General features: G+C 46.8%; 1 protein-coding gene across 1 annotated transcript in view; it reads left to right on the top strand.

Moving 5' to 3' along the window:
• The window catches only part of lrrk1 (leucine-rich repeat kinase 1), a 116,333-nt gene that overhangs the window by 32,611 nt on the left and 56,108 nt on the right, over positions 1–27,614 (top strand). The window contains exons 11-24 of the mRNA XM_064987839.1: positions 3,102–3,214; positions 5,159–5,229; positions 7,187–7,316; positions 9,066–9,178; positions 9,786–10,000; positions 12,055–12,219; positions 13,627–13,799; positions 14,624–14,747; positions 14,887–15,046; positions 16,086–16,362; positions 17,628–17,799; positions 18,568–18,743; positions 20,983–21,122; positions 25,766–25,918. Coding sequence (XP_064843911.1) covers positions 3,102–3,214; positions 5,159–5,229; positions 7,187–7,316; positions 9,066–9,178; positions 9,786–10,000; positions 12,055–12,219; positions 13,627–13,799; positions 14,624–14,747; positions 14,887–15,046; positions 16,086–16,362; positions 17,628–17,799; positions 18,568–18,743; positions 20,983–21,122; positions 25,766–25,918 — 2,182 coding nt within the window. The remainder of the gene's footprint in view (positions 1–3,101; positions 3,215–5,158; positions 5,230–7,186; positions 7,317–9,065; positions 9,179–9,785; positions 10,001–12,054; positions 12,220–13,626; positions 13,800–14,623; positions 14,748–14,886; positions 15,047–16,085; positions 16,363–17,627; positions 17,800–18,567; positions 18,744–20,982; positions 21,123–25,765; positions 25,919–27,614) is intronic.

Below are 27,614 nucleotides of genomic sequence, written 5' to 3'. Positions count from 1 at the left end.
GGTGACTGGAGTCTTTGACTATTTTTAGGGCCTTCCGCTGACACCGCCTGGTATAGGTCCTGGAAATCAGGAAGCCTGAGCAGGTTGAGAGAGTCTCTCTCTCTCCCATGAAGTCTTTTGTTTTTAGAATGGATACTACAGAGTCAGAGAAGTGGGCTTCTCCAGGTGGGGGTTTTATTCGGAACAGCAGAAAAGGCTGTCCCATGATGCCAGATCAATGTTAGTAGCTACTATCTTGTTTCATCGCTACAACACCCGTACGGGCTCGGGAGGGACGAAGGTTGAAAGTCATGCGTCCTCCGATACACAACCCAACCAAGCTGCACTGCTTCTTAACATAGCGCGCATCCAACCAGGAAGCCAGCCGCACCAATGTGTCAGAGGAAACACAGTGCATCTGGTAACCTTGGTTAGCGCGCACTGTGCCCGACCCGCCACGGGAGTGGCTGGTGCGCGATGAGACAAGGATATCCCTAACGGCCAAACCCTCCCTAACTCGGTCGCGGCCGGTTGCGACAGAGCCTGGGCACGAACCCAGAGTCTCTGGTGGCACTGCGCCACCCGGGAGGCCATAACGGAGACTCTTGTATTAACAGAGTTATGGTAATGTGGCTGTATTGTCTCTCATGAGGTCACAAACATTAAACAAAATGGACCGGTGGTAGCTGGATTCTCCACCGACCGTTTACACATTCTCCAAAACATGGACATTGTTCAGTTCTAAAGTTCTGTGCGGTAAAAGAAGTTCCTTTGTTCTACTGTGAAACTCTCTCTCTATATACCGCATGGCTGGGGGGGAAGAGAGTCTCCTCATGGAATTTACGACCTGAGATAACAGAGCCTGGGTGTAGGGGGAAGAGAGAGGTGGTGAGAGAGAGAGGGATGGTACTCGCTATACCCAAAGAGGGCCACGTCATGACAGTAGTCATTTAGGCAGGTTACCTTTGTGTTTTTGGGCACAGGGACTAGGGTGGTTTGCTTAAAACATGTTGGCATTACAGACTCGGACAGGGAGAGGTTGAAAATGTCAGTGAAGACACTTGTCAGTTGGTCAGTGCATGCTTGCAGTACACGTCCTGGTGATCCGTCTGGCCCTGCGGCCTTGTGAATGTTGACCTGTTTAAAGGTCTTACTCAAATCTGCTGCAGAGAGCGTGATCACACAGTCTTAAAACAGCTGGTGCTCTCGTGCATGTTTCAGTGTTATTTGCCTCGAAGTGAGCATAGAAGTAGGTTAGCTCGTCTGGTAAGCTTATGTCACTGGGTAGCTCTTGGCTGTGCTTCCCTTTGTAATCTGTAATAGTTTGCAAGCCCTGCCTCATCCGACGAGCGTCAGAGCGTCAGAGTGTAGTACGATACGATCTTAGTCCTGTATTGACGCTTTGCCTCTTTGATGGTTCGTCGGAGGGCATAGTGGCATTTCTTATGAGCTTAGAGTCCCTCTCCTTGAAAGCGGCAGCTCTAGCCTTTAGCTCAGTGCGGATGTTGCAGGGAATCCATGGCTTCTGATTGGGATATGTCCGTATGGTCACTGTGGGGACGACGTCATCGATGCACTTATTGATGAAGCCATTGACTGATGTGGTGTACTCCTCAATGCCATCGGAGGAATCCCCGAACATATTCCAGTCTATGCTAGCAAAACAGACCTGTAGCTTAGTATCTGCTTCATCTGACCACTTTTTATTGATCGAGTCACTGGTGCTTCCTGCTTTAATTTTAGCTTGTAAGCAGGAATCGGGAGGATAGAATTATGGTCAGATTTCCCAAATGGAGGGCGAGGGAGAGCTTTGTATGTATGCATCTATGTGGACTAAACGTGGTCCAGAGTTTTTTTTTTTTTTTTTCCCTCTGGTTGCATATTTAACATGCTGATAGAAATTTGGTAAGACTGATTTAAGTTTCCCTGCATTAAAGTCCCCGGGCTAATAGGAGCGCCGCCTCTGGGTGAGCGTTTTCCTGTTTGCGTATGGTGGAATACAGCTTATTCAGTGCAGTCTTAGTGTGTTAGTCTGTGGCGGTATTTAGACAGCTACGAAAAATACAAAAATATATATCGTACACCAGCTATTTACAAAAATACATGGTCCACCGCCCCTTGTCTTACCAGACACCATTGTTCTATCCTGCCGATACAGCGTATAACCAGCCAGCTTTATGTTGATAATGTTGTCGTTCAGCCACGACTCTGTGAAGCATAAGATATTACAGTTTTGAATGTCCCATTGGTAGTTTAATCTTCCGCATAGGTCATCGATTTATTCTCCAAAGATTGCACGTTTGCTAGCAGAATGGAAGGAAGTGGGGGTTTATTCGATCGCCTACTAATTCTCAGGAGGCAACCCGCCCCCCACCCCCCGGCCCCTTTTTCTCCGCCTTCTCTTCACGCAAATGACGGGGCTCTGGGCCTGTTCCCGGGAAAGCAGTGTGTCACGTCAGGTTCGGCTTGTTAAAGGAGAAAAAGGATTCTGATAGTGTGTGGTGAGTATTTGCAGTTCTGATGTCTAGAAGATATTTTCGGTCATAAGAGATGGTAGCAGCAACATTATGTACAAAATAAGTTTAAAAAGTTACAAACAATGTAAAGAAACTAACAAAAAAATACAATTTGGTTAGGAATACGTAAAACGTCAACCTTGTTCTCAGCGTTAGTACGATGAATCACGGTACGCTTGATTAGGTTTTAAAGATATTAGCGTAACAGTAATAATGAATGGAAACGGATGTTAAGTTTAATTTAGGTTCCTGAATTCCGAGGAGAACGATGGAATGTTTAATTTACCTCAGGAATGCTATGGGCTTTATGAAGCAATTTTCCAAATATTTGTGAAGGAATGAGTAATGCAAGATTGTTGATTATAATGGCATTTGCGGTGTTTCATTGGAATAGAATAGAGGAAGAGAAACAGAAGAGTGAGAGAGTGAAGAGAGAGAGAGTGACGCCAACGGTAGACAGGGAAACGGGGACACTAGATGTAAATTAAGTTGTCATGACCACATGCCATGCTTTGGTGACACCCGGTCTCTTTCTCTTTCCCTCTCTCCCCTTTCTCTCCCTATCTTTCTCTCCCTCCTCCCTCTCCATCTCATTCTCTTAATCAGGCCCTGGTCTCTCTCAGACTGTGTAGGAATCAGATCTCCACTCTCCCGGCACCCAACAAGTGGAAATGCTCTCTGCTCAGAACCCTTGACCTCTCCAGGAACCATCTGGGCAAGTAGGTGAAAGGTCATACATCTTACCACTCACACTTAGGCCCCGTCCAGAAACAACTACTAGCCCCTAGAAACTTGTGTAGATCTAAAGGTGCTAGATACTGAGTTCTGCCTGCGGCTATGGAACCCTGACCTGTTCACCGGACGTGCTACCTGTCCCAGACCTGCTGTTTTCAACTCTCTAGAGACAGCAGGAGTGGTAGAGATACTCTTAATGATCGGCTATGAAAAGCCAACTGACATTTACTCCTGAGGTGTTGACCTGTTGCATCCTCAACAACTACTGTGATTATTAGTATTTGACCATGCTGGTCAATTATGAACATTTGAACATCTTGTCCATGTTCTGTTATGACATGATGACTCCTTGCTGTCCCCAGTCCACCTGGCCGTGCTGCTGCTCCAGTTTCAACTGTTCTGCCTTATTATTATTTGACCATGCTGGTCATTTATGAACATTTGAACATCTTGGCCATGTTCTGTTATAATCTCTACCCGGGACAGCCAGAAGAGGACTGGCCACCCCACATAGCCTGGTTCCTCTCTAGGTTTCTTCCTAGGTTTTGGCCTTTCTAGGGAGTTTTTCCTAACCACCGTGCTTCTACACCTGCATTGCTTGCTGTTTGGGGTTTTAGGCTGGGTTTCTGTACAGCATTTTGTGATATCAGCTGATGTACGAATGGCTATATAAATAAATTTGATTTGATTTGCTCTCCACCCAGCACAGCCAGAAGAGGACTGGCCACCCCTCATAGCCTGGTTCTTCTCTAGGTTTATTCCTAGGTTCTGGCCTTTCTAGGGAGTTTTTCCTAGCCACCGTGCTTCTACACCTGCATTGCTTTCTGTTTGGGGTTTTAGGCTGGGTTTCTGTATAGCACTTTGTGACATCAGCTGATGTAAGAAGGGCTTTATAAATACATTTGGGATGGGAGTTGTTTCTGGATGGGTTCTAAGTGTCTAGGGTCTAGGAGTTGTTTCTGGATGGGGTTTAAGTGTCTAGGGTCTAGGGGCTAGGAGTTGTTTCTGGATGGGTTCTAAGTGTCTAGGGTCTAGGAGTTGTTTCTGGACGGGGTTTAAGTGTCTAGGGCCTAGGAGTTGTTTCTGGACACGGCCTTAACCTCTTACTCTTAATATTTTCCACTCACTTCAAGGCCTGGTTCCATTTTTAACCCTCGCTTCCTCCTTACCCTAGTCCATAACGTTTTGGTGTTAGCAACGTTGGGTACTATGGATTAATGAAGGTAATATGGTAGAGGTAGGACTTGGGGGAAGGGGTAGGACTTGGGGGAAGGGGTAGGACTTGGGGGAAGGGGTAGGACTTGGGGGAAGGGGTAGGACTTGGGGGAAGGGGTAGGACTTGGGGGAAGGGGTAGGACTTGGGGGAAGGGGTAGGACTTGGGGGAAGGGGTAGGACTTGGGGAAGGGGTAGGACTTGGGGGAAGGGGTAGGACTTGGGGGAAGGGGTAGGACTTGGGGGAAGGGGCAAACTACTGTAATGGTACCTGGGGCTGTATGCATCAAGCGTTTCAGAGTAGGACTCCCGATCTAGGATCAGGTCCCACCCTATCTTTATTCAGGCCCCTAATCTTATTCTTATTATATTATTCTTATATTATTATATTTTGGGGTGGCAGGGGTAGCCTAGTGGTTAGAGCGTTGGACTAGTAACCAGAAGGTTGTGAGTTCAAACCCCTGAGCTGACAAGGATCAAATCTGTCAGTCTGCCCCTGAACAGGCATTTAACCCACTGTTCCCAGGCTGTCATTGAAAATAAGAATGTGTTCTTAACTGACTTGCCTGGTTAAATAAAGGTAAAATTAAAATTCATTATAATCTCAAAGGAAAAACTGATCCTAGATGAGCACTTTTCAGCTGACATGGCAAACAATAAAAAATACAACCAAGAATGCATGAATGTGATGGAAGTTGGAACCGTTTTGTTTCAGGACTGAGGAGGGACCCAAAACCAGGAAGCTGGCCTTCCTGACCACATGGCACCGGAGAGACCCGGACCCAGGTACTGGTTCCGGACTCATGTGGACTGGCGCTGTTGACTGTAGTGTTACTTTAGTGGTCTAACATGGACTGGACTTTTAAACTTGACATGACTGGACTGAACCATAGTGGTCTGTAGTGAACTGGACTTAAACTGGACTAGACCAATCCGTCGTGGTTTGTAATGAACTGTAGTGAACTGGACTTAAACTGGACTACACCAATCTGTCGTGGTTTGTAATGAATTGTAGTGAACTGGACTGAACCGATCTAAAGTGGTCTGTAACAGGACTGGAGTGTAACTGGATCTGTGGCAGTCTGTACTGGGTCTGTGGCAGTCTGTACTGGGTCTGTGGCAGTCTGTACTGGGTCTGTGGCAGTCTGTACTGGGTCTGTGGCAGTCTGTACTGGGTCTGTGGCAGTCTGTACTGGGTCTGTGGCAGTCTGTACTGGATCTGTGGCAGTCTGTACTGGGTCTGTGGCAGTCTGTACTGGGTCTGTGGCAGTCTGTACTGGGACTGTGGCAGTCTGTACTGGGTCTGTGGTAGTCTGTACTGGGTCTGTGGCAGTCTGTACTGGGTCTGTGGCAGTCTGTACTGGGTCTGTGGCAGTCTGTACTGGGTCTGTGGCAGTCTGTACTGGGTCTGTGGCAGTCTGTACTGGGTCTGTGGCAGTCTGTACTGGGACTGTGGCAATCTGTATTGGGACTGTGGTAGAATAATTACTTTGTTGGTTGTCTGGTCAGATTCTCAGTCTGCCGGTTGTGGCATGGACAGAGTTTAATAAACAGCCTATATGAGCAGTGATGCTGGTCACATTTGGGTCCAAAGCCCTTCTTCATGTGGTTTGGAAACCCCTCTATGCCTCTCATCACGGTCATCTGGACCACACAGTCTTAACCCAGTCGTGCTCTCTCTCTCTTTTCTCTCTCTCCTTCCATATCACTCTCTCTTTTCTCTCTCTCTCTCCCTCCATAGCTCTCTTTTCTCTCTATCCCTCCATATCTCTCTCTTTTCTTTCTCACCCTCTACCCCCATATCTCTCTCTTTTCTCTCTCTCTCTCTCTCTCCATATCTCTTTTCTCTCTCTCTCCATGTCTCTCTTCTCTCTCTCCCTCCATATCTCTCTTTTTTCTCTCTCCCTCCATATCTCTTTTCTCTTTCTCTCCCTCCATCTCTCTCTTTTCTCTCTCACTCTCTGCCTCCATATCTCTCTCTTTTCTCTCTCACTCTCTCTCTCCATATCTCTTTTCTCTCTCTCTCTCCATATCTCTTTTCTCTCTCTCTCTCTCCATATCTTTTTTCTCTCTCCATATTTTTTTTCTCTCTCCCTCCATATCTCTCTCTTTTCTCTCTTTCTCTACCTCCATATCTCTCTTTTCTCTTTCTCTCTCTTTTCTCTCTCTCTCTCTCCATATCTCTCTCTTTTCTCTCTCCCTCCATATCTCTCTCTCTTCTCTCTCCCTCCATATCTCTCTTTTCTCTCTCTCCCTCCATATCTCTCTTTTCTCTCTCTCCCTCCATATCGCTCTTTTCTCTCTCTCCCTCCATATATCTCTCCCTCCATATCTCTCTCTTTTCTCTCTTTCTCTCCCTCCATATCTCTTTTTCTCTCTTTCTCTCCCTCCATATCTCTCTATTTTCTCTCTTTCTCTCCCTCCATATCTCTCTATTTTCTCTCTCTCTCCCTCCATATCTCTCTCTTTTCTCTCTTTCTCTCCCTCCATATCTCTTTTCTCTCTCTCCCTCCATATCTCTCTTTCTCTCCCCCTTCTCTGACTGCTCCAGCAATTAGTAACCCCATACTGTACATCCTGATCCTGCAGTGACTGCTGATGGTCATTGACCGTGAGAGTGTGTGTGTGTGTGTGTGTGTGTGTGTGTGTGTGTGTGTGTGTGTGTGTGTGTGTGTGTGTGTGTGTGTGTGTGTGTGTGTGTGTGTGTGTGTGTGTGTGTGTGTGCCTTTCCCCTGCTTGACAGTATGCCCAATCGAGTTTCCAGTAATTTTGCGGGATGCTTTGGAAGTGCTTTCCTTGAACGACAACCAGCTGGAGTGTGTGCCCCAGTCCGTGTGTGGCCTGAGAAACCTCATGGAGCTCTACCTCTCCAAGTAAGTGCCCCAAGCCTCATCACACTAGCCTCCTTTCCTTGTCTCTTTTCCCTGTCTCCTATCAATCTCACCCAGCTCTTTCACCACATCATTTCTCTAGTTACGTCCCTAGACTGACTATACTTTTCTTGTCTCCTCATCTGTTTTCCTCACCAAGCTCTCATCCCAATTTAAGTGCCCTAGGCTTAGTCCCAATCTCCTTAACTCCCCATATTTCCTGGTCCCCTTCCTCCATAACTTCCTCGTACTGAGGTGGGACACAACAGCTGAAAACTAACATGGGGGTCTCAGATGTGTTTGTGCCGTCTGGTAAATCCTGTGGTCACCAACCTAGCTGAACACCTGTAACGTAGACATCTGTCCATTCCTGACATCACACACTGCTAATAAAAAAGCAAAGGAGACAAGGAAAGGAAGCATTTTAGAGTATTTATACATAGCCCCACTCTCTGGTTGTCCTGTCCAGTCCTTCCTGTTGTGAACTGGTTTGGAGGCAGCTGTTGCCAGCTGTTTTCTGTGGGTCACCAGGGTCACTGTTCTCTGTCCACTTCTCACAGTCTTCCAGACTGGAGGCTCCAACAGGAATACATGGGCTATGTCCAAAACGGCACCCTATTCCCTACGTAGTGCACTACTTTTGACCAGAGACCTATGGGCGTCCCAATGGGCCCTGGTCCAAAGTAGTGCACTATGTAGAGTCTGGTTGTGGCCCAGAGTGTGATGTGGAGGTTTAGCTGGAGATCCTCTTTCCCACTCAGACGTTGTTTTGTTGTCATCCAGTCCTGTGTAATATCGGTCATGGTAGTCCAGGCTAGACTAGTGAATAGAGTTAGTTCTCATCCAGAACAATAAGGCGATGGTCTCACCTTTAGTCTTCTGCCATATGCTCATCCCAGACACATGATGACCAGTTAGTCTTCCATGGAATAATACCCATTGAAAGTGGTTCTTAGCCCAACATGATGACTAGTCAGTCTTCCATGGAATAATACCCATTGAAAGAGGTTCTTAGCCCAACATGATGACCAGTCAGTCTTCCATGGAATAATACCCATTGAAAGAGGTTCTTAGCCCAACATGATGACCAGTCAGTCTTCCATGGAATAATACCCATTGAAAGAGGTTCTTAGCCCAACATGATGACTAGTCAGTCTTCCATGGAATAATACCCATTGAAAGAGGTTCTTAGCCCAACATGATGACCAGTCAGTCTTCCATGGAATAATACCCATTGAAAGTGGTTCTTAGCCCAAGACTAGGTTTAATCTGTGTCCAGGAAACTGGCCCATTATTCCATTATTTAGTTTCTCCCAATGTTTCTCTTTGTTCACTTATTCACAAAGCAACAGAACATGTTGAGGATGAGAAACACCTTGTCCCATTAGCATTCCCCCATGTTTTCAGAGATCATATGATGTAAACACATTAACATTCACCCATCAAACTGGTCCTCTGGTTCCTTACGCTCTCTCCCCTGATCTGAGAACAGTAACACAGGTATCCTTGTATGTATAGTACCTAACTCCATCTCTCTCTCCCCTGATCTGAGAACAGTAACACAGGTATCCTTGTATGTATAGTACCTAACTCCATCTCTCTCTCCCCTGATCTGAGAACAGTAACACAGGTATCCTTGTATGTATAGTACCTAACTCCATCTCTCTCTCCCCTGATCTGAGAACAGTAACACAGGTATCCTTGTATGTATAGTACCTAACTCCATCTCTCTCTCCCCTGATCTGAGAACAGTAATCCAGGTATTCGGGAGCTTCCAGCTGAGTTGGGGCAGCTCTCTAACCTGTGGCAGTTGGACATTGAGGACCTCAACATCACTAATGTTCCCCAGGACATCAGGAAAGAAGGTAAAGTACCACCACTGTGTGTGGGTGGCTGGCTGGGTGGGTGTGTGTGTGTGTGGGTGGCTGGGTGGGTGGGTGGGTGGCTGGCTGGCTGGCTGGGTGTGTGGGTGTGTGGGTGGGTGGGTGTGTGTGGGTGGCTGGCTGGGTGTGTGGGTGGCTGGGTGGGTGGCTGGGTGTGTGGGTGGGTGGCTGGGTGTGTGGGGGTGGGTGGCTGGGTGGGTGTGTGTGTGTGTGGGGGTGGCTGGGTGGGTGGGTGTGTGTGGGTGGCTGGCTGGCTGGGTGTGTGGGTGGCTGGGTGGGTGGCTGGGTGGGTGGGTGGGTGTGTGGGTGGGTGGGTGGGTGTGTGGGTGGGGGTGGGTGGGTGGCTGGGTGGGTGGGTGTGTGGGTGGGTGTGTGTGTGTGTGTAGGGGGTGTGGGTGGGTGGTTGGTTGGTTTTTGGGGTGTTTGTTTTTTAATCGTGTCTCACTGCTCCCCGGGTCAGATGACGGGGATGTGGATTAAGGCAGCCGTCAGCACCTCTCTGATTCAGAGGGGTTGGGTTAAATGCGGGAGACACATTTCAGTTGAATGCATTAATTTATACAACTGATTAGGTATCCCCCTTTCTCAGGTCCAGCATCAGTGCTGTCCTTCCTCCGAGCCCACCTACGGAAGGCGGAGCCCTATAAGCTGCTGAAGCTTCTTGTGATTGGTCCTCCTCGGCAGGGAAAGACAGCCCTCCTGGAGGCGTTGCAGACGGGCAGGACCTCCCCTTTCTCCCCTGCAGAACGAAACATCAGCACAGCTACTTGGGAACTGGACAGACCCAATGGGGTTAAAGCTAGCGTAAGAGAACACACACATGCATACAGAATACACGCACACGCCCAAGGTACTTCCATTAACTATTTGCTCTGGGGTGGGAATACATACTCAATCAATACATATTTATTTTAAATGAATTAGGAACATTTTCTTTAATTTTTCTTTCACTTTGTAGAGTAGGTTGTGTAGACCGGTAGGACAGAAATCCATTTGAGTCCATTTATAGGATAATATTTTAAGGCAACAAAATCAAATGTGAAGCTGAGCCTGGCTGCCAGTTTGTTTTGAGCCTGGCTGCCAGTTTGTTTTGAGCCTGGCTGCCAGTTTGTTTTGAGCCTGGCTGCCAGTTTGTTTTGAGCCTGGCTGCCAGTCTGTTTTGAGCCTGGCTGCCAGTTTGTTTTGAGCCTGGCTGCCAGTTTGTTTTGAGCCTGGCTGCCAGTTTGTTTTGAGCCTGGCTGCCAGTCTGTTTTGAGCCTGGCTGCCAGTCTGTTTTGAGCCTGGCTGCCAGTCTGTTTTGAGCCTGGCTGCCAGTCTGTTTTGAGCCTGGCTGCCAGTTTGTTTTGAGCCTGGCTGCCAGTTTGTTTTGAGCCTGGCTGCCAGTTTGTTTTGAGCCTGGCTGCCAGTCTGTTTTGAGCCTGGCTGCCAGTTTGTTTTGAGCCTGGCTGCCAGTTTGTTTTGAGCCTGGCTGCCAGTCTGTTTTGAGCCTGGCTGCCAGTTTGTTTTGAGCCTGGCTGCCAGTCTGTTTTGAGCCTGGCTGCCAGTTTGTTTTGAGCCTGGCTGCCAGTTTGTTTTGAGCCTGGCTGCCAGTTTGTTTTGAGCCTGGCGTGTGTGTGTGGCTGCCAGTTTGTTTTGAGCCTGGCTGCCAGTTTGTTTTGAGCCTGGCTGCCAGTTTGTTTTGAGCCTGGCTGCCAGTTTGTTTTGAGCCTGGCTGCCAGTCTGTTTTGAGCCTGGCTGCCAGTCTGTTTTGAGCCTGGCTGCCAGTCTGTTTTGAGCCTGGCTGCCAGTCTGTTTTGAGCCTGGCTGCCAGTTTGTTTTGAGCCTGGCTGCCAGTTTGTTTTGAGCCTGGCTGCCAGTTTGTTTTGAGCCTGGCTGCCAGTCTGTTTTGAGCCTGGCTGCCAGTTTGTTTTGAGCCTGGCTGCCAGTCTGTTTTGAGCCTGGCTGCCAGTTTGTTTTGAGCCTGGCTGCCAGTTTGTTTTGAGCCTGGCTGCCATCTGTTCCTGTATAGAGCCTGGCGTGTGTGTGAGGCTGAAGGAGTTTTTTTCAGCCTCCTCCTTTGTGTGTGGAACTGCAGAGTATGTTTTTCCTGGGATGGCTGGAACTGAGGCAGATTATCTCATCCTTATAAAGGAACACAAAGGCGGCCATGTTGACCCATTCCTAATCTGGTGTAATTATGTCAGATGCTCAATTAGGATACCATTTATTTTACGTCGTCGGTCCAAGAGAGATTAACCTCTCCTCCTGTATAGACTCATGGAACTTGAGGCAGAAGGATAGGAATCACATCTCCTCCTGTATAGACGTAGGGGTGGAACTGAGGCAGAAGGAGTAGGAATCACATCTCCTCCTGTATAGAGGTAGGGGTGGAACTGAGGCAGAAGGAGTAGGAATCACATCTCCTCCTGTATAGAGGTAGGGGTGGAACTGAGGCAGAAGGAGTAGGAATCACATCTCCTCCTGTATAGAGGTAGGGGTGGAACTGAGGCAGAAGGAGTAGGAATCACATCTCCTCCTGTATAGAGGTAGGGGTGGAACTGAGGCAGAAGGAGTAGGAATCACATCTCCTCCTGTATAGACGTAGGGGTGGAACTGAGGCAGAAGGAGTAGGAATCACATCTCCTCCTGTATAGGCGTAGGGGTGGAACTGAGGCAGAAGGAGTAGGAATCACATCTCCTCCTGTATAGAGGTAGGGGTGGAACTGAGGCAGAAGGAGTAGGAATTGCATTTCCAAAATATCCTATTTTTTTCAGTCAGTCATTCAACTAAGGTATGTTTTGACTGGTATCATTTTGTAGTAATTTGTTTTCGAGTTCTACATGTAATGTTCCTTGTTTTAATTCCACCACCGTAACAGGCCGACTCCGTGGCGTTCAACGTGTGGGACATCGGCGGTCCGGCCAACATGTCCACGGTCAACCAGTGTTTCTTCACGGACAAGGCCCTGTACGTAGTCATATGGAACCTCGCTCTGGGAGAGGAGGCTGTCGCCAGTCTACAGTCCTGGCTGCTTAACATTGAGGTGAGGCAGAAAACATGTTCGTCACACTTCAGTGCCATTTAGTTTCTTCTTTTTATTAAAGAAAGACATTCAAAACATGTTGACTTTAATTAGACAGTTGGAAATAGAGGGAGAGGCAGGCTAGTGGGAGAACAGTAGGATTGAACCCTGGTCTGGTGGGGAGAAGTATATTCTACTGAATGGGAACATAACTGCTCACCCAAAGCCTCTTCATGATTATATTTTCAATTATACATTTTTTCAATTCCTTAAATGATTTTACCTGGATTGACTCCACTATCTTTTCATGGCTACGACATCTGTCTGTCAATATTCTATACAAATAATTAATTTTATTTGATAGGTGTTATACAACAATGGTAAAAAGTATTTGAGAGAATAAAAGAGTCTCAATCATATTTTTTCAAGTGACTCTGACAGGCGTCAGGGTTTTAACTACAAAGGTCATGTCTATTTCCACTGTGGGAAGGAACGGTCAGGTCATAGGACGTGGATGAGTCGTCCGGTCTGGCCACAATGACCTTTGGGATTCTAAATGTCAAATCTGTTGAAGTAAAACGTAAAGAAAACTGACCATAACACCTTCATAGCCTGGAAATGACTGTGTCCTCATTCTCTACCTTTCTGCTCTAAGTGTTCACTTCCCTTCATCAATTTAAAATGGACTGATCAAATCAAATTGTATTTGTCAAATGCTCCGAATACAACAGGTATTCTGTGAAATGCTTACTTACAAGCCTTAACAATGCAGTTTTACTAAATAAAATCTAATAAAAAATAAAAGAGCAACAATACAATGACACACACACTGTTGTAGGAAATATAGTGGAAACTCACTTACACAATCCAATGAATCCACAGAAGAATTGATTTAGATAAACAATCACGTTATAATACTTTATTACTGACCCAAAAACTGTTATTGTCCAAGTCAGTGTGTTGTATTTATTTAGATGAATATCCCACCAGCTACTGGCTGAGAGGGAGATCAGGGTGAAGCACTGGGCCACAGGGTCACAGCAGTTATTTGGGCTCATACCCTACAGGGCCTTCAGAAAGAATTCATACTCCTTGACTTATTCCACATTTTATTGTGTTACAGCCTGGATTAAATAGATTTGTTTCTCACCCATCTATAGACCATACCCCATAATGACAAAGTGGAAACATGGTTTTCTACATTTTTTGTGCAAATGTATTGAAATTGAGAAATATCTCATCTACATAAGTATTCACACCCCTTTGTTGTGACGCTCCAAATTGAGCTCAGGTGCATCCAATTTCCTTTGATCATCCTTAGGATGTCACTACAACTTGATTAGATTCAGTCTAACACAAATACGTCTGTGTGAATACGTTTTGAAAGGCATTGTATATGACCTCTGAAGTTAAACTTTTGACCTGTAGGCGCGTGCCCCTAACTCTGCGGTGGTGGTGGTGGGCACCCACCTGGACCTGATCGACACCAAGTTCCGTACAGAGCGGGTGGCCACTCTGAGGGCCTACATCCTGGCACTATGCAGGTCTCCATCAGGCGCCAGGGCCAGTGGCTACCCAGACATCACCTGGAAACACCTGTAGTGAGTCATACACAGAGACCGTAGGACACACACACACACACACACACACACACACACACACACACACACACACACACACACACACAGTCACACACACACACACACACACACACAGTCTCACACACACACAGTCTCACACACACACAGTCACACACACACACAGTCACACACACACACAGTCACACACACACACACACACACACACACACACACACACACACACACACACACACACACAGTCTCACACACACAGTCTCACACACACACACACACACAGTCTCACACACACACAGTCTCACACACACACAGTCTCACACACACACAGTCTCACACACACACAGTCTCACACACACACAGTCTCACACACACACAGTCTCACACACACACACACACACACACACACACAGTCACACACACAGTCACACACACAGTCACACACACACAGTCACACACACACACACAGTCACACACACACACACACACACACACACACACACACACACACACACACACACACACACACACACACAGTCTCACACACACACACAGTCACACACACAGTCTCACACACACACAGTCACCACACACACACACACAGTCACCACACACACACACACACACACACACACACACAGTCAGGCTATCGCACACATAGTTTCGATTGGCATGAAAGTGTGTGTGTGTGTGTGTGTCTGACTGTGTGTCTGACTGTGTGTGTATATATCTGACTCTGTGTGTGTGTCTGTGTGTGTATATCTAACTCTGTGTGTGTGTGTGTGTGTGTGTGTGTGTGTGTATATCTGACTCTGTGTGTGTGTATTCAGTGAGGTATCGTGTAAGACCCAGGAGGGTCTGGATGGTTTGAAGAGGTTGATCTTCCAGGTGGCCTGCTACATGAAGGACAACAGCAGCAGTTCAGCTAGCGGACACAAGCTGCTGGGCAGACTGGTAAGTGTGTGTGTATGTGTGTGTGTTTGTGCATGTGTGTGCATGCATGCTTATGTATAAAGCTCTTCTGTGGGTAACCTGATACTCAGAATAAAAATGCGTTATAACCTCTCTATAAACCCTCTATAACCCGTCATAGATCCCAAAGAGCTACCTCACACTACAGCAAGCGGTGCTAGATGAGAGGGGTCGGCGGGACACAGAAGACGAGGTCCAGTACCTGACAGACGCACAGCTGGACCTCGTCATAGAGCAGAACCCAGGAAGTGACATCAGAGACTACGAGGACCTGCAGACAGGTGCCAAACCCCTCCTTTTTCAACATTATTTGTGACAGTTTTGGTGGGATGGAGATTTGGCCTTCCATGGTGACATCACCATGCAGTAAATTAGTTAATAGACCAATAAGAAAGAGATTTCCAATCCTCTCTCCCAATAACAGCAAATGTCAGTTCGCCCCTCCCCACTCAGACCACTTCCAGACATTCCGAGCTATATTCTTGCTTGAGAAATTGCTCTTTGCTAAGAAGCTGTTTCTCTTTCTTTTTGACCATTTTAATTGAAACAATCGCTGTGAGGTGGGAACATTTCATTAGTCCATTGTTGAAATGTTTTGCATGTTAGCAATCAAGTTTTCAAGATGTATAACTTTCAAAATACAGAAATGCAGCCGGTATGATGCAAAATGTAGCATAGGATGCTAAACGTATCATAGGATGCAAAATGTAGCATAGGATGCTAAATGTATCATAGGATGCTAAATGTAGCATACCTGCTGTATTTGTGTATTTTGAAAGTTATATATCTTGAAAACTTGATTGCTGACATGCAAAACATTTCAACAACGGACTAATGAAAGCAACACCAAAAGAGTTCTGGTGTGGAATGTTCCTTTAATTGTTACCCTGAAATTATTTGATATTGAGATAAACAGCTGCATTGGTACTTTTTAAAATTATTTAGTCGATTGCATGGTTTTATACACAGTTACACATTCTCTTCAGGTTGGCTTTCTCATCCTTTTACATATGTAGACCAGGGGCCACTAACCTCGGTCCCCTTGGAGAGGTACAACTAACCCTCCTGGTTGAACTAACCATAGTATATCATATCATTGTCCAGACTATTATATAAAATGTTCCTGATGAACGTATTCCTCTTCATTTTCCCTCCCTCCATCTTGACTGGTTTAGTTATTGTTATAGTGCTACTGATCTGGATTGCTGCATTGTTGGGAATGAGAAAGAAAGGAACTTCACTGTACTTGTGCAAGTGACAATAAGAACTTGAAACTTGATCTCTTCTCTCCCTCTCTCCTTCCCTCGTGCCTCTCTCCAGCCATCAGCTTCCTGATCGAGACAGGCACCATCCTCCACTTCCCAGACACCAGTCACGGCCTGTGTACCCTCTACTTCCTCTGTCCCGTGTGGCTGTCGGACTGTCTGGAGCGGATCATCCACCTGAAGAGCTCCCGATCGGTGGCCTGGAACGGGGTGATCCGAGCGGAGGATCTGCGCATGCTCCTGGTGGGAACGGGCTTCACCCAGCAGACGGAGGAGCAGTACTTCCAGTTTCTGGCCAAGTTTGAGATTGCTCTGCCTGTGGCCAGCGATAGGTAGGGACGGGCCGTTCTCTGAGCTGGGCCCTGGGCCATGTTCAGCAGAGCGTAACATTGTGGACCGTTCCGATGGAACTGTGTTATGTAGAACAAGCCTGCCTCTGATTTGTAGAATAAGGAATCAAGTCAGCTCTATTCATGACATTTCTATCTGCATCATTCCACTACGTTTGCTTACAGAACTTGGCCCAGCGACATGGAGACTGGTTCTCAGATATGATGTGCACTATCGTGCTGAACTGAACTGTTCAGGCTCGGACTTTCTTTTCACAATGCACTTTGTAGCACGGCTTATCTCTCTGAAAGCAAACAGAACTGACCCTATAACATATCTCGTTCCCCTTATGGACATCCATAACTTATAACCCTACCTGTCCTGCTCCTCCTACACCGTTACCTGCTCCCCCACCTCCTGTCTCCTAAACCTGCTATGGACATGCATGGTTTCCTTATATTCCTCCTGTACATTTAACTCTACCTTTTCTCCTCCTCTACAGTTACCTGCTCCCCCATCTCCTGTCTCCTAAACCTGCTATGGACATGCATGGTTTCCTTATATTCCTCCTGTACATTTAACTCTACCTTTTCTCCTCCTCTACAGTTACCTCCTCCCCCATCTCCTGTCTCCTAAACCTGCTATGGACATGCATGGTTTTAACCTTTTTCTCCTCCTCTACAGTTATTCCTCCTGTACATTTAACTCTACCTTTTCTCCTCCTCTACAGTTACCTGCTCCCCCATCTCCTGTCTCCTAAACCTGCTATGGACATGCATGGTTTCCTTATATTCCTCCTGTACATTTAACTCTACCTTTTCTCCTCCTCTACAGTTACCTCCTCCCCCATCTCCTGTCTCCTAAACCTGCTATGGACATGCATGGTTTCCTTATATTCCTCCTGTACATTTAACTCTACCTTTTCTCCTCCTCTACAGTTACCTCCTCCCCCATCTCCTGTCTCCTAAACCTGCTATGGACATGCATGGTTTCCTTATATTCCTCCTGTACATTTAACTCTACCTTTTGTCCTCCTCTACAGTTACCTCCTCCCCCACCTCCTGTCTCCTAAACCTGCTATGGACATGCATGGTTTCCTTATATCCCCTCATTTAACTCTACCTTTTCTCCTCCTCTACAGTACATTTAACTCTACCTTTTCTCCTCCTCTACAGTTACCTCCTGTCTCCTAAACCTGCTATGGACATGCATGGTTTCCTTATATTCCTCCTGTACATTTAACTCTACCTTTTGTCCTCCTCTACAGTTACCTCCTCCCCCACCTCCTTCCTCCTAAGCCTGCTATGGACATCCACGGCTTCCGTCAAGAGACCGCCAACTCCATCCAGCGCCTCTTCAAGATGAGCTTCGTGCCGGCGGGATTCTGGGAACGCTTCATCGCCCGCATGCTCATCAGCCTCAACGAGATGGACCTCCAGGTAACAGGGTTTCGCACCCACTCCTGCATGGGCAGTTCAACAGGGTTTCCCGGTGACACCCGCAGGGGCATTGAAAAGACTGTATAGAAGAGTGTAGAACTCGTACAGTCCATTACTATTGAAAAGATCCACATGTGCTACCTGGATTATGCTAGTTGATATTTATGTTAATGTCTGATGCCAGTTATGTAAATAAATGGAGGAACTTTTTTCTAAGCGATACTATATTCAATAGGTTTTGTAGCATTATGGTAGGGGCAGGCAAAAGACACAATGCAAGACAATTGTGTCTGTTGTGCTCACAGGCTTGTACCGATTCTTAAAACGATTCCTTACTGTGTCGTCCTTTGAGCCTATGAGTAATGCTAAGGGTTCTCTGTGTCGTCCTTGTCCTTTGAGCCTGAGAGGAATGCTAATGGTTCTCTGTATCGTCCTTGTCCTTTGAGCCTGAGAGGAATGCTAATGGTTCTCTGTATCGTCCTTGTCCTTTGAGCCTGAGAGGAATGCTAAGAGTTCTCTGTGTCGTCCTTGTCCTTTGAGCCTGAGAGGAATGCTAATGGTTCTCTGTATCGTCCTTGTCCTTTGAGCCTGAGAGGAATGCTAATGGTTCTCTGTATCGTCCTTGTCCTTTGAGCCTGAGAGGAATGCTAAGAGTTCTCTGTGTTGTCCTTGTCCTTTGAGCCTGAGAGGAATGCTAATGGTTCTCTGTATCGTCCTTGTCCTTTGAGCCTAAGAGGAATGCTAAGAGTTCTCTCTGTGTCGTCCTAGTCCTTTGAGCCTAAGAGGAATGCTAAGAGTGAGCGGAGGAGGACCACGGTGATCTACCGTTTTGCGGGAACAGGTAGCCAACAGAAGCACCGCTGTAGCACCTTCAGAGTCCGCCGCAGTCAGACCATCTACTGGAGAGAGGGACTACTGGTCACCTTTGATGGAGGGTATCTAAGGTGAGGGACTAAGGGTATACTGGGGTAACTTACTTGAAATGCAGGTGTGCGATTCAAATGTTCAAGCAAATCTCCCATTGACACCAATGCATAATATTTGAGTTAGGATTTGGCTAACCTCGTCCCCAGTCTATTGTGCACGGCGCATATAAGCCTGGGATTTCAACAATTCAAAGTTGGCCTTAGTGGGAGTGACCATAGATTTCTATGGCAGTGACCCAAGTATCAAGTATTTGTCATTATATAATTTCAACGAATCACACTACTGGGAGCCGTGGGGAGGGTTAGGGGGAAGGTGTTGTGGGAGATGATTGGTTGATAAATTAAAACGATTTAAGCCAATACCTATGCGCCGGGAGTTTCTCCCGGTCTTTCTGTATTGGCTAATGAAGGCCAAGTTTGACGCGTTAGTCTTCGCTCATTTGGGCGAAAGTGTCTGGGAACGAGATTAGGATTTGGCCCACTATTAAGTAAATAAATATTGTATTCTTTACTATATAGCACCTTTTCACAAACATGTGCTCTGTACAACAAAGTGTAGATTTCTCATCCGTCAGGAAGCGTGCCAAACCACAGCCGTGTGTCTCCACCCCAGACCCGGCTAAACGAGCAGGCCTAATTAATCAAACGCAGAGCTGGCTCAGCATTGCATACAGGGCTAATTAGCCAAGCCAGGCACTTTATGATGTGTCTTTAAAAAATGCACATGTACTCTTATTATGTGCTTCATTGTGTAATTATTAGAGAAAGAGATTAAAAGTGCTACATAAAATGACTTCCATATTATTACTGGTATATTCCCTAAAACAGTGTGTCTGTCTTTCTCTTGACTTACAGCACATTGAGATACTTTCTCTAATGAAACATGCTATGATGAAATATTATTACGATTACCTGTAACTAATGATACCTCTGAAAAAGTGCACATGTACATCAGAGTGTTGTCAGTAGGTTCTAAGGCTCTTAGTTACCCCATACAGTACCTTCAGCAGCGCCATCAGGTTCTTCAGAGGGACACTTTCAGATAACTTTCTTAGGAGAACAAAGAACCTTAGGAGAACAAAGAACCTTAGGAGAACAAAGAACCTTAGGAGAACAAAGAACCTTAGGAGAACAAAGAACCTTAGGAGAACAAAGAACCTTAGGAGAACAAAGAACCTTAGGAGAACAAAGAACACCTTTAGGAGCAACAAACCTTTAGAGACCTTTAGAGACCCAACAAAGCACCTTTAGAGAGAACAAACCTTTAGCACCTTTAGAGACCCAAGCACCTTTAGAGAACAAAGCACCGTTAGAAGACAAAGCACCTTTAGAGGACAAAGCACCTTTAGAGACCCAAGCACCTTTAGAGACCCAGGCACCTTTAGAGACCCAGGCACCTTTAGAGACCCAGGCACCTTTAGAGACCCAAGCACCTTTAGAGACCCAAGCACCTTTAGAGACCCAAGCACCTTTAGAGACCCAGACACCTTTAGAGACCCAAGCACCTTTAGAGACCCAAGCACCTTTAGAGACCCAAGCACCTTTAGAGACCCAAGCACCTTTAGAGACCCAAGCACCTTTAGAGACCCAAGCACCTTTAGAGACCCAAGCACCTTTAGAGAACCCAAGCACCTTTAGAGGACACATCTGAGAACATAAAGAGAGTGTGGGGATTCTCAACTCCTTTCTTCTACATTGTTGCATTTTTGTGTGTTAACATTTGTATTATTATCAACTTAATTGTTTACGTTGTCGCATTTTGAGGTCACTAAGGACCTGTTTCCTGGGCACGGATTAAAGGGGAAGTTCAGTAGTTTACAACTTTATGTCAGAAATATCTTCACCCTGAAAGTAGTTTTGAAGCCAGGATGTAATCAATTGTCCGGCTTAAACCACCACCACAAATTTCAGCTAACTTTAGCTGGCCCATAGAATACTTTCTGAGTAGTCATCAGGTAGTAAAATCCTGAACTTCCCCTTTAAACCAACTACTAGTCATCGACTAAAAAGCATAATGGAGAATCTCCAAGTGATTTTTTTGTCCAGGAATAGGCTTGTCTGGGTCTGAGAAACCAGCCCTACAGTAAGTCTGTTACAGTTGCACAGGATTTTATTTGAAGATCAACTTGAGGTCATCTGCAAACCTCAAGCCCTCTGTTAAATTGAAAAGCAGACTGGGGGCGACATTTTCGTATAGCGTAAAAGCATTGTGTAAAGTGCAAATATGACCATAAACCTAATTATAATCCCTTGGCAGTGTGGAATCGACTGATGTCAACTGGAAGAGGAAGAAAAGCGGGGGCATCAAGATCATTTGCCAATCAGAGACCAGGGATTTTTCAGCCATGGCCTTCATTACGGACCATGTCAATTCCCTCATCGAACAGTGGTTCCCTGGTGAGGTTTCTCTCTCTTTCAATTCGAAGGGCTTTATTGGCATGGGGGACATATGTTTACATTGCCAAAGCAAGTGAAATGGATAATACATTTTAAAAACAATAAAAAATTAAAAGTAAACGTTATACATAAAAGTTTCAAAGGAATAGAGATCGTTCTCTCTGTCTATCTGTCTCTCTGCTTCCCCAAACTCAGCATGACCGTCAAAGTCTGTCATATTTCCTGCTGCTCAATCGTCATGTTAATTAAAATAGCAGATTGTGTCTTTTAAATGCAGCTTTAACACAGTGGAGTGTTGATGATTCAGTCATTAGTCCACATGAAACTCCTGATGCTGCTTCTAGATTCCCTGTCAAATCCCAGCACTGAGCAGACTGGTCAGCATGGTGGGTGTGTTGTGATCTGTGTGTGTGCATTCGTATTTATGTTTTGGATCCCCGCTCAGCTGGGGCCACTCATATGAAAATGTGTGCATGACTGTAAATCGCTTTGGATAAAAACGTTTGCTAAATGGGATATTTCACGATATATTATTTGTGTTTCTGTAGTGTAGGTGCTGGATGACTGAGTAATTAACGTTGATTGGGGATTTGTTTACACTCGCATGCATGAGTCATTCTGAATGTCTATATTTACATGGGCACAGGACCCAACTGGGGACTCAAACGTGTCAGATTAATGGAAATGGTATTCACACACGGAAAGTTTTCTCAAGTTAATTAGGATTGTTGGTGTGCGCCTGTCTCTGTGCGCCTGTCTCTGTGCGCCTGTCTCTGTGCGCCTGTCTCTGTGCGCCTGTCTCTGTGCGCCTGTCTCTGTGCGCCTGTCTCGCCTGTCTCGCTGTGCGCCTGTCTCTGTGTGCGCCTGTCTCTGTGTGCGCCTGTCTCTGTGCGCCTGTCTCGCTGTGCGCCTGTCTCTGTGCGCCTGTCTCTGTGCGCCTGTCTCTGTGCGCCTGTCTCGCTGTGCGCCTGTCTGTCGCTGTGCGCCTGTCTCTGTCTCTGCTGTGCGCTCTGTGCTGTCTCTCTGTCTCGCTGCGCCTGTGCTCTCTGCCTGTCTCGCTGTGCGCCTGTCTCGCTGTCTCGCTGTGCGCTGTGCGCCTGTCTCTCTGTGCGCCTGTCTCTGTGCTGTGCGCCTGTCTCTCTGTGCGCCTGTCTCGCTGTGCGCCTGTCTCGCTGTGCGCCTGTCTCGCTGTGCGCCTGTCTCTCTGTGCGCCTGTCTCTCTGTGCGCCTGTCTCGCTGTGCGCCTGTCTCTGTGCGCCTGTCTCTGTGCGCCTGTCTGTCTCTCGCCTGTGTGTGCGCCTGTCTCGCTGTGCGCCTGTCTCTCTGTGCTGTCTCAGTGTGCGCCTGTCTCTGTGCGCCTGTCTCGCTGTCTCTGTGCCTGTCTCTGTGCTGTCTCGCTGTGCGCCTGTCTCTCTGCGCCTGTCTCGCTGTGCGCCTGTCTCTCTGTGCGCCTGTCTCTCTGTGCGCCTGTCTCTCTGTGCGCCTGTCTCGCTGTGCGCCTGTCTCGCTGTGCGCCTGTCTCGCTGTGCGCCTGTCTCTGTGCGCCTGTCTCTCTGTGCGCCTGTCTCTGTGCGCCTGTCTCTGTGCGCCTGTCTGTGTGCCTGTCTCTGTGTGCCTGTCTCTGTGTGCACAGTGCACTCCTTTGTATCCTCTTTCTTTTTATAAAATAAGATCATCAATTATTTGCCATAAAGGGGAAGTTTGATTGCACCAATACATACAACAACAAAAAAACATTTTTTTTAAAGCAACACCTCTTCAATGACTTCAACTTCATGTTGAATGCTGGACTCAGTCAGGATCTTTGTGTCACGTGTGCTCCCTCTCCGGCCTCTAGGTCACCAGGCTGCTCGTTAGGGCGCACACCTGTCACCAGTGTTACACGCATAATGACACTCACCTGGACTCCATCACCTCCTTGATTACCTGCGCTTTATATGTCCCTCCCTTTGGTTTCTTCCCCAGTCATCATTGTTCCTGTTTCATGTCGGTGCGCTGTTTGTGTTTCTTGTTTTGTTCATTTATTAATGAAATGTATTTATTCCCTGAACTTGCTTCCCGCTTCTCAGCGTACATCGTTACCCTTTGGTCCCCACTGTTCACACCTCGTGTTCCCGTTATCGACCAGTCAGGAAATAAAGCTGCTTTTGAGTGTTGACAGATAAAAGGCTGTAGATCATCTGAGTGGCGACGGTGTGATGAATCTTCAGAGGTGTACGGATAGTTAGGAGTATGAAACTAGGGTATTTGGTGCAGTGTAAAAACTTGGGGTGTTTCTCAATATGCTTACTACCGTGCTGCACACTCATGCTCCAGGTGTATTCTCCAAGGACGTTCTCTTGAGTACGTTCTTGTGAGGACAAGAGTGTGGAGAACGCATAAAACATTCCATTTGAGAAGCACTCCCCCTACTGTATTACCTCACACTGCACCTCCCCCTACTGTATTACCTCACGCTGCACCTCCCCCTACTGTATTACCTCCCCTACTGTATTACTCACGCTGCACCTCCCCCTACTGTATTACCTCACGCTGCACCTCCCCCTACTGTATTACCTCACGCTGCACCTCCCCCTACTGTATTACCTCACGCTGCACCTCCCCCTACTGTATTACCTCACGCTGCACCTCCCCCTACTGTATTACCTCACGCTGCACCTCCCCCTACGCTCACGCACCTCCCCTACTGTATTACCTCACGCTGCACCTCCCCCTACTGTATTACCTCACGCTGCACCTCCCCTACTGTATTACCTCACGCTGCACCTCCCCCCCTACTGTATTACCTCACGCTGCACCTCCCCCTACTGTATTTTCTCATGCTGCCCTCCACCTACTGTATTACCTCACGCTGCACCTCCCCCTACTGTATTACCTCACGCTGCACCTCCCCCTACTGTATTACCTCACGCTGCACCTCCCCCTACTGTATTTTCTCATGCTGCTCCTCCACCTACTGTATTACCTCACGCTGCACCTCCCCCTACTGTATTACCTCACGCTGCACCTCCCCCTACTGTATTACCTCACGCTGCACCCCCCCTACTGTATTATTTCATGCTGCACCTGTATTACTGTACCTCACGCTGCACCTCCCCCCCTACTGAATTCCCTCACGCTGCACCTCCCCCTACTGAATTCCCTCACGCTGCACCACCCCCTACTGTATTACCTCACGCTGCACCTCCCCCTACTGTATTACCTCACGCTGCACCTCCCCCTACTGTATTATCTCATGCTGCACCTCCACCTACTGTATTACCTCACGCTGCACCTCCCCCTACTGTATTACCTCACGCTGCACCTCCCCCTACTGTATTACCTAACGCTGCACCTCCCCATTCACTGAACCTTCTTTCAGCCAGGACAATGACAATAGAGACCAAACAAGATATACCCAAAGCAAACGTTTTACTTCAGAATTATCAGCTAGCATCATGTGATTTGTAATAATCTAGCTAACCAGATAGTTTAACAGGCAAAAATAACATAAAACGAATCTTATGCAAGGTATATGTCAATTATTTGTGGGTAGCTAGCTGTTCTTTGTGGCTATCTACATAGCTACTTAACAGTAGTAGCTAGCCCTATTGACTTACTACGGGCTTGCCATCCATCCACAGTGGTTAGTGTAGGCCAAAATGAACACACAATGCATTTATTAATGTATCAAGATTACATATTGTAGTCAGGTGACCTATGAGATGTGAGTGTGCAACATTTTAATTCTGAAGTCGTAGGCGCAATTGATTCCAATACATTTTGCATCATTTCTTGAACGTGGTTTCATCATATTCCTGTGCATACTCTCCATTGAATGTTGTATCGATGCCGATGCTTAAAAATATGTACAAACAGCGTAGGCTTTGGAGAAGTGTCCTCCGTGCTCCGTTTGGTACACTTTGATTTGGACTCATACTCCAACTTGCGTGCTCGGAGCACGGTAGTATGCATTTTGAGAATGCATGTTCCTGTTAAAAAGTCTCATGGCAGAAGGTAAGAAGGATCCATGGAAACATTCCATTTTAAGGTAGAGATTATCAGAGAGAACATGATACAGGGAGACTGATGAGAATCGGTTAAGACAGCAAGGAAAGTAGTGGAGTCAGGGCTTTGACGTTTGACCTCTAGGGACGTTTGTAGTCCGGAGTGGGCTGCACTACCGCCAGACCAGACACCACCAGACCATTTCTGTATCTCGTTATCTGTCCTCCTGTAGGCCTGACAGCCAGACTCCACCAGACCATTTCTGTATCTCGTTATCTGTCCTCCTGTAGGCCTGACAGCCAGACTCCACCAGACCATTTCTGTATATCTCTGTGTCATCTGTCCTCCTGTAGGCCTGACAGCCAGACTCCACCAGACCATTTCTGTATCTCAGTGTTACCATGTTGACAGCCAGACTCCACCAGACCATTTCTGTATATCTCTGTGTCATCTGTCCTCCTGTAGGCCTGACAGCCAGACTCCACCAGACCATTTCTGTATCTCAGTGTTATCTGTCCTCCTGTAGGCCTGACAGCCAGACTCCACCAGACCATTTCTGTATCTCAGTGTTATCTGTCCTCCTGTAGGCCTGACAGCCAGACTCCACCAGATCATGTGACTTTCTGTATCTCTCTGTGTCATCTGTCCTCCTTTAGCCTTGACGGCCAGTGAGAGTGATGGGACCCGATTGATTGAGCAGTACGCCCCCTGTCCCCAGTGTTCCTCCATGAGCAGACAGAACCAGGGGCCTGGGGATCTGGGGGAACCCCCAACCAAGGGGACTGCAGCTGGGAGAAGAGGAGGAGAAGGTAGGGTGGGCCAATATACAGTCAACTTCTGATGGAATATATAGGGGCTATTGCAAAAGTTTAAATTAAACACCATCAATGCGGACATTAAGCACTAAAACAATGATTTGCTTTAGTGAAAGCATACCCTTATAATATGTTATTACTTGTTATAAGCATGCATGATAAATGACCTGAAGATGGCGCCGACAGAGGGCTGCCTCGCTTCTAGTCCTTAGGATACTTTTCAGTTTTTTGTTTTTTTTATGCATTATTTCTTACATTGTTAGCCCGGAAAATCGTAAGTGTTATTACATACAGCCGAGAAGAACTATTGGATATCAGAGCGACGTCAACTTGCCAGCACTACGACCAGGAATACGACTTTCCCAAAGTGGATCCTTTGTCCGAACCACCCAGGGCATTTGAGCTGATTCCAGAGGCCAACCCAAAACAACGCCGCCGAAGAAGAGGTAGGCGGAGCAATCTTCAGTTTAGACTTCAGATGCCCGCACACCACCCACCACTTCCAAGTATATTACTCACTAATGTCCAGTCTCTAGATAACAAGGTATATATAAATTAGGGCAAGGGTTGCTTTCCAGAGAGACATCAGGGATTGTAACATACTCTTGTTTCACGGAAACATGGCTGTCTCGGGATATGCTGTCGGAGTCAGTACAGCTACCTGGAATCTTTGTGCGTCGCATCGACAGGAATAAACATCTCTCCGGGAAGAAGGGCAAGGGTGTATGTTTCATGATTAACAACTCATGGTGTAATTGTAACAACATACAGGAACTCAAGTCCTTTTGTTCACCTGACCTAGAATTCCTTACATACAAATGCAGACCGTATTATCTCCCAAGAGAATTTACTGTCACAGCCGTATATATAACCCCTCAAGCCGATACCACGACAGCCCTCAAGGAACTTCACTGGACTTTATGCAAACTGAAAACCATATATCCTGAGGCTGCAGTTATTGTAGCTGGGGATTTTAACAAAGAAAATTAGAGAACAAGGCTCCCTAAATTCTACCAACATATTGACTGTAGCACTCGTGCTGGAAAAATTTGACCACGACTCCATTTTGCTCCTCCCGTCCTATAGGCAGAAACTCAAACAGGATGTACCCGCGCTAAGGACTATTCAACGCTGGTCTGACCAATCAGAATCCACGCTTCAAGATTGTTTTGATCACGCGGACTGAGATATGTTCCTGGTAGCCTCAGAGAATAATATCGACGTATACGCTGATTCGGTGAGTGAGTTTATAAGGAAGTGTAGAGGCATACTGTGACTATTAATACCTACCCTAACCAGAAACTGTGGAGAGATGGCGGCATTCGCGCAACACTGAAAGCGCGAACCACCGCATTTAACCATGGAAAGGTGACGAGGAATATGGTCAAATACAGAAAGTGTAGTTATTCCCTCCGCAAGGCAATCATTCAAGCAAAATGTCAGTATAGAGACAAAGTGGAGTCGCAATTCAAGGGCTCAGATATGAGACGTATGTGGCAAGGAAGGTCTACAGACAATCACGGACTACAAAAGGAAAACCAGCCACGTTAAGGACACCGATGTCTTGTTTCCAGTAAAACTAAACACCGCCTTTGCCCGCTTTGAGGATAATACAGTGCCACCGACGCGACCCACTACCAAGGACTGTGGGCTTTCTTTCTCCGTGACCGACGTCAGACATTTTAAACGT

Source organism: Oncorhynchus masou, chromosome 2 (genome assembly GCF_036934945.1).
Source record: "Oncorhynchus masou masou isolate Uvic2021 chromosome 2, UVic_Omas_1.1, whole genome shotgun sequence".
Lineage (NCBI taxonomy): Eukaryota > Metazoa > Chordata > Actinopteri > Salmoniformes > Salmonidae > Oncorhynchus > Oncorhynchus masou.
The sequence above is the reverse complement of the archived record's forward strand: the minus strand, read 5'-3'. Positions and strand labels throughout refer to the sequence as shown.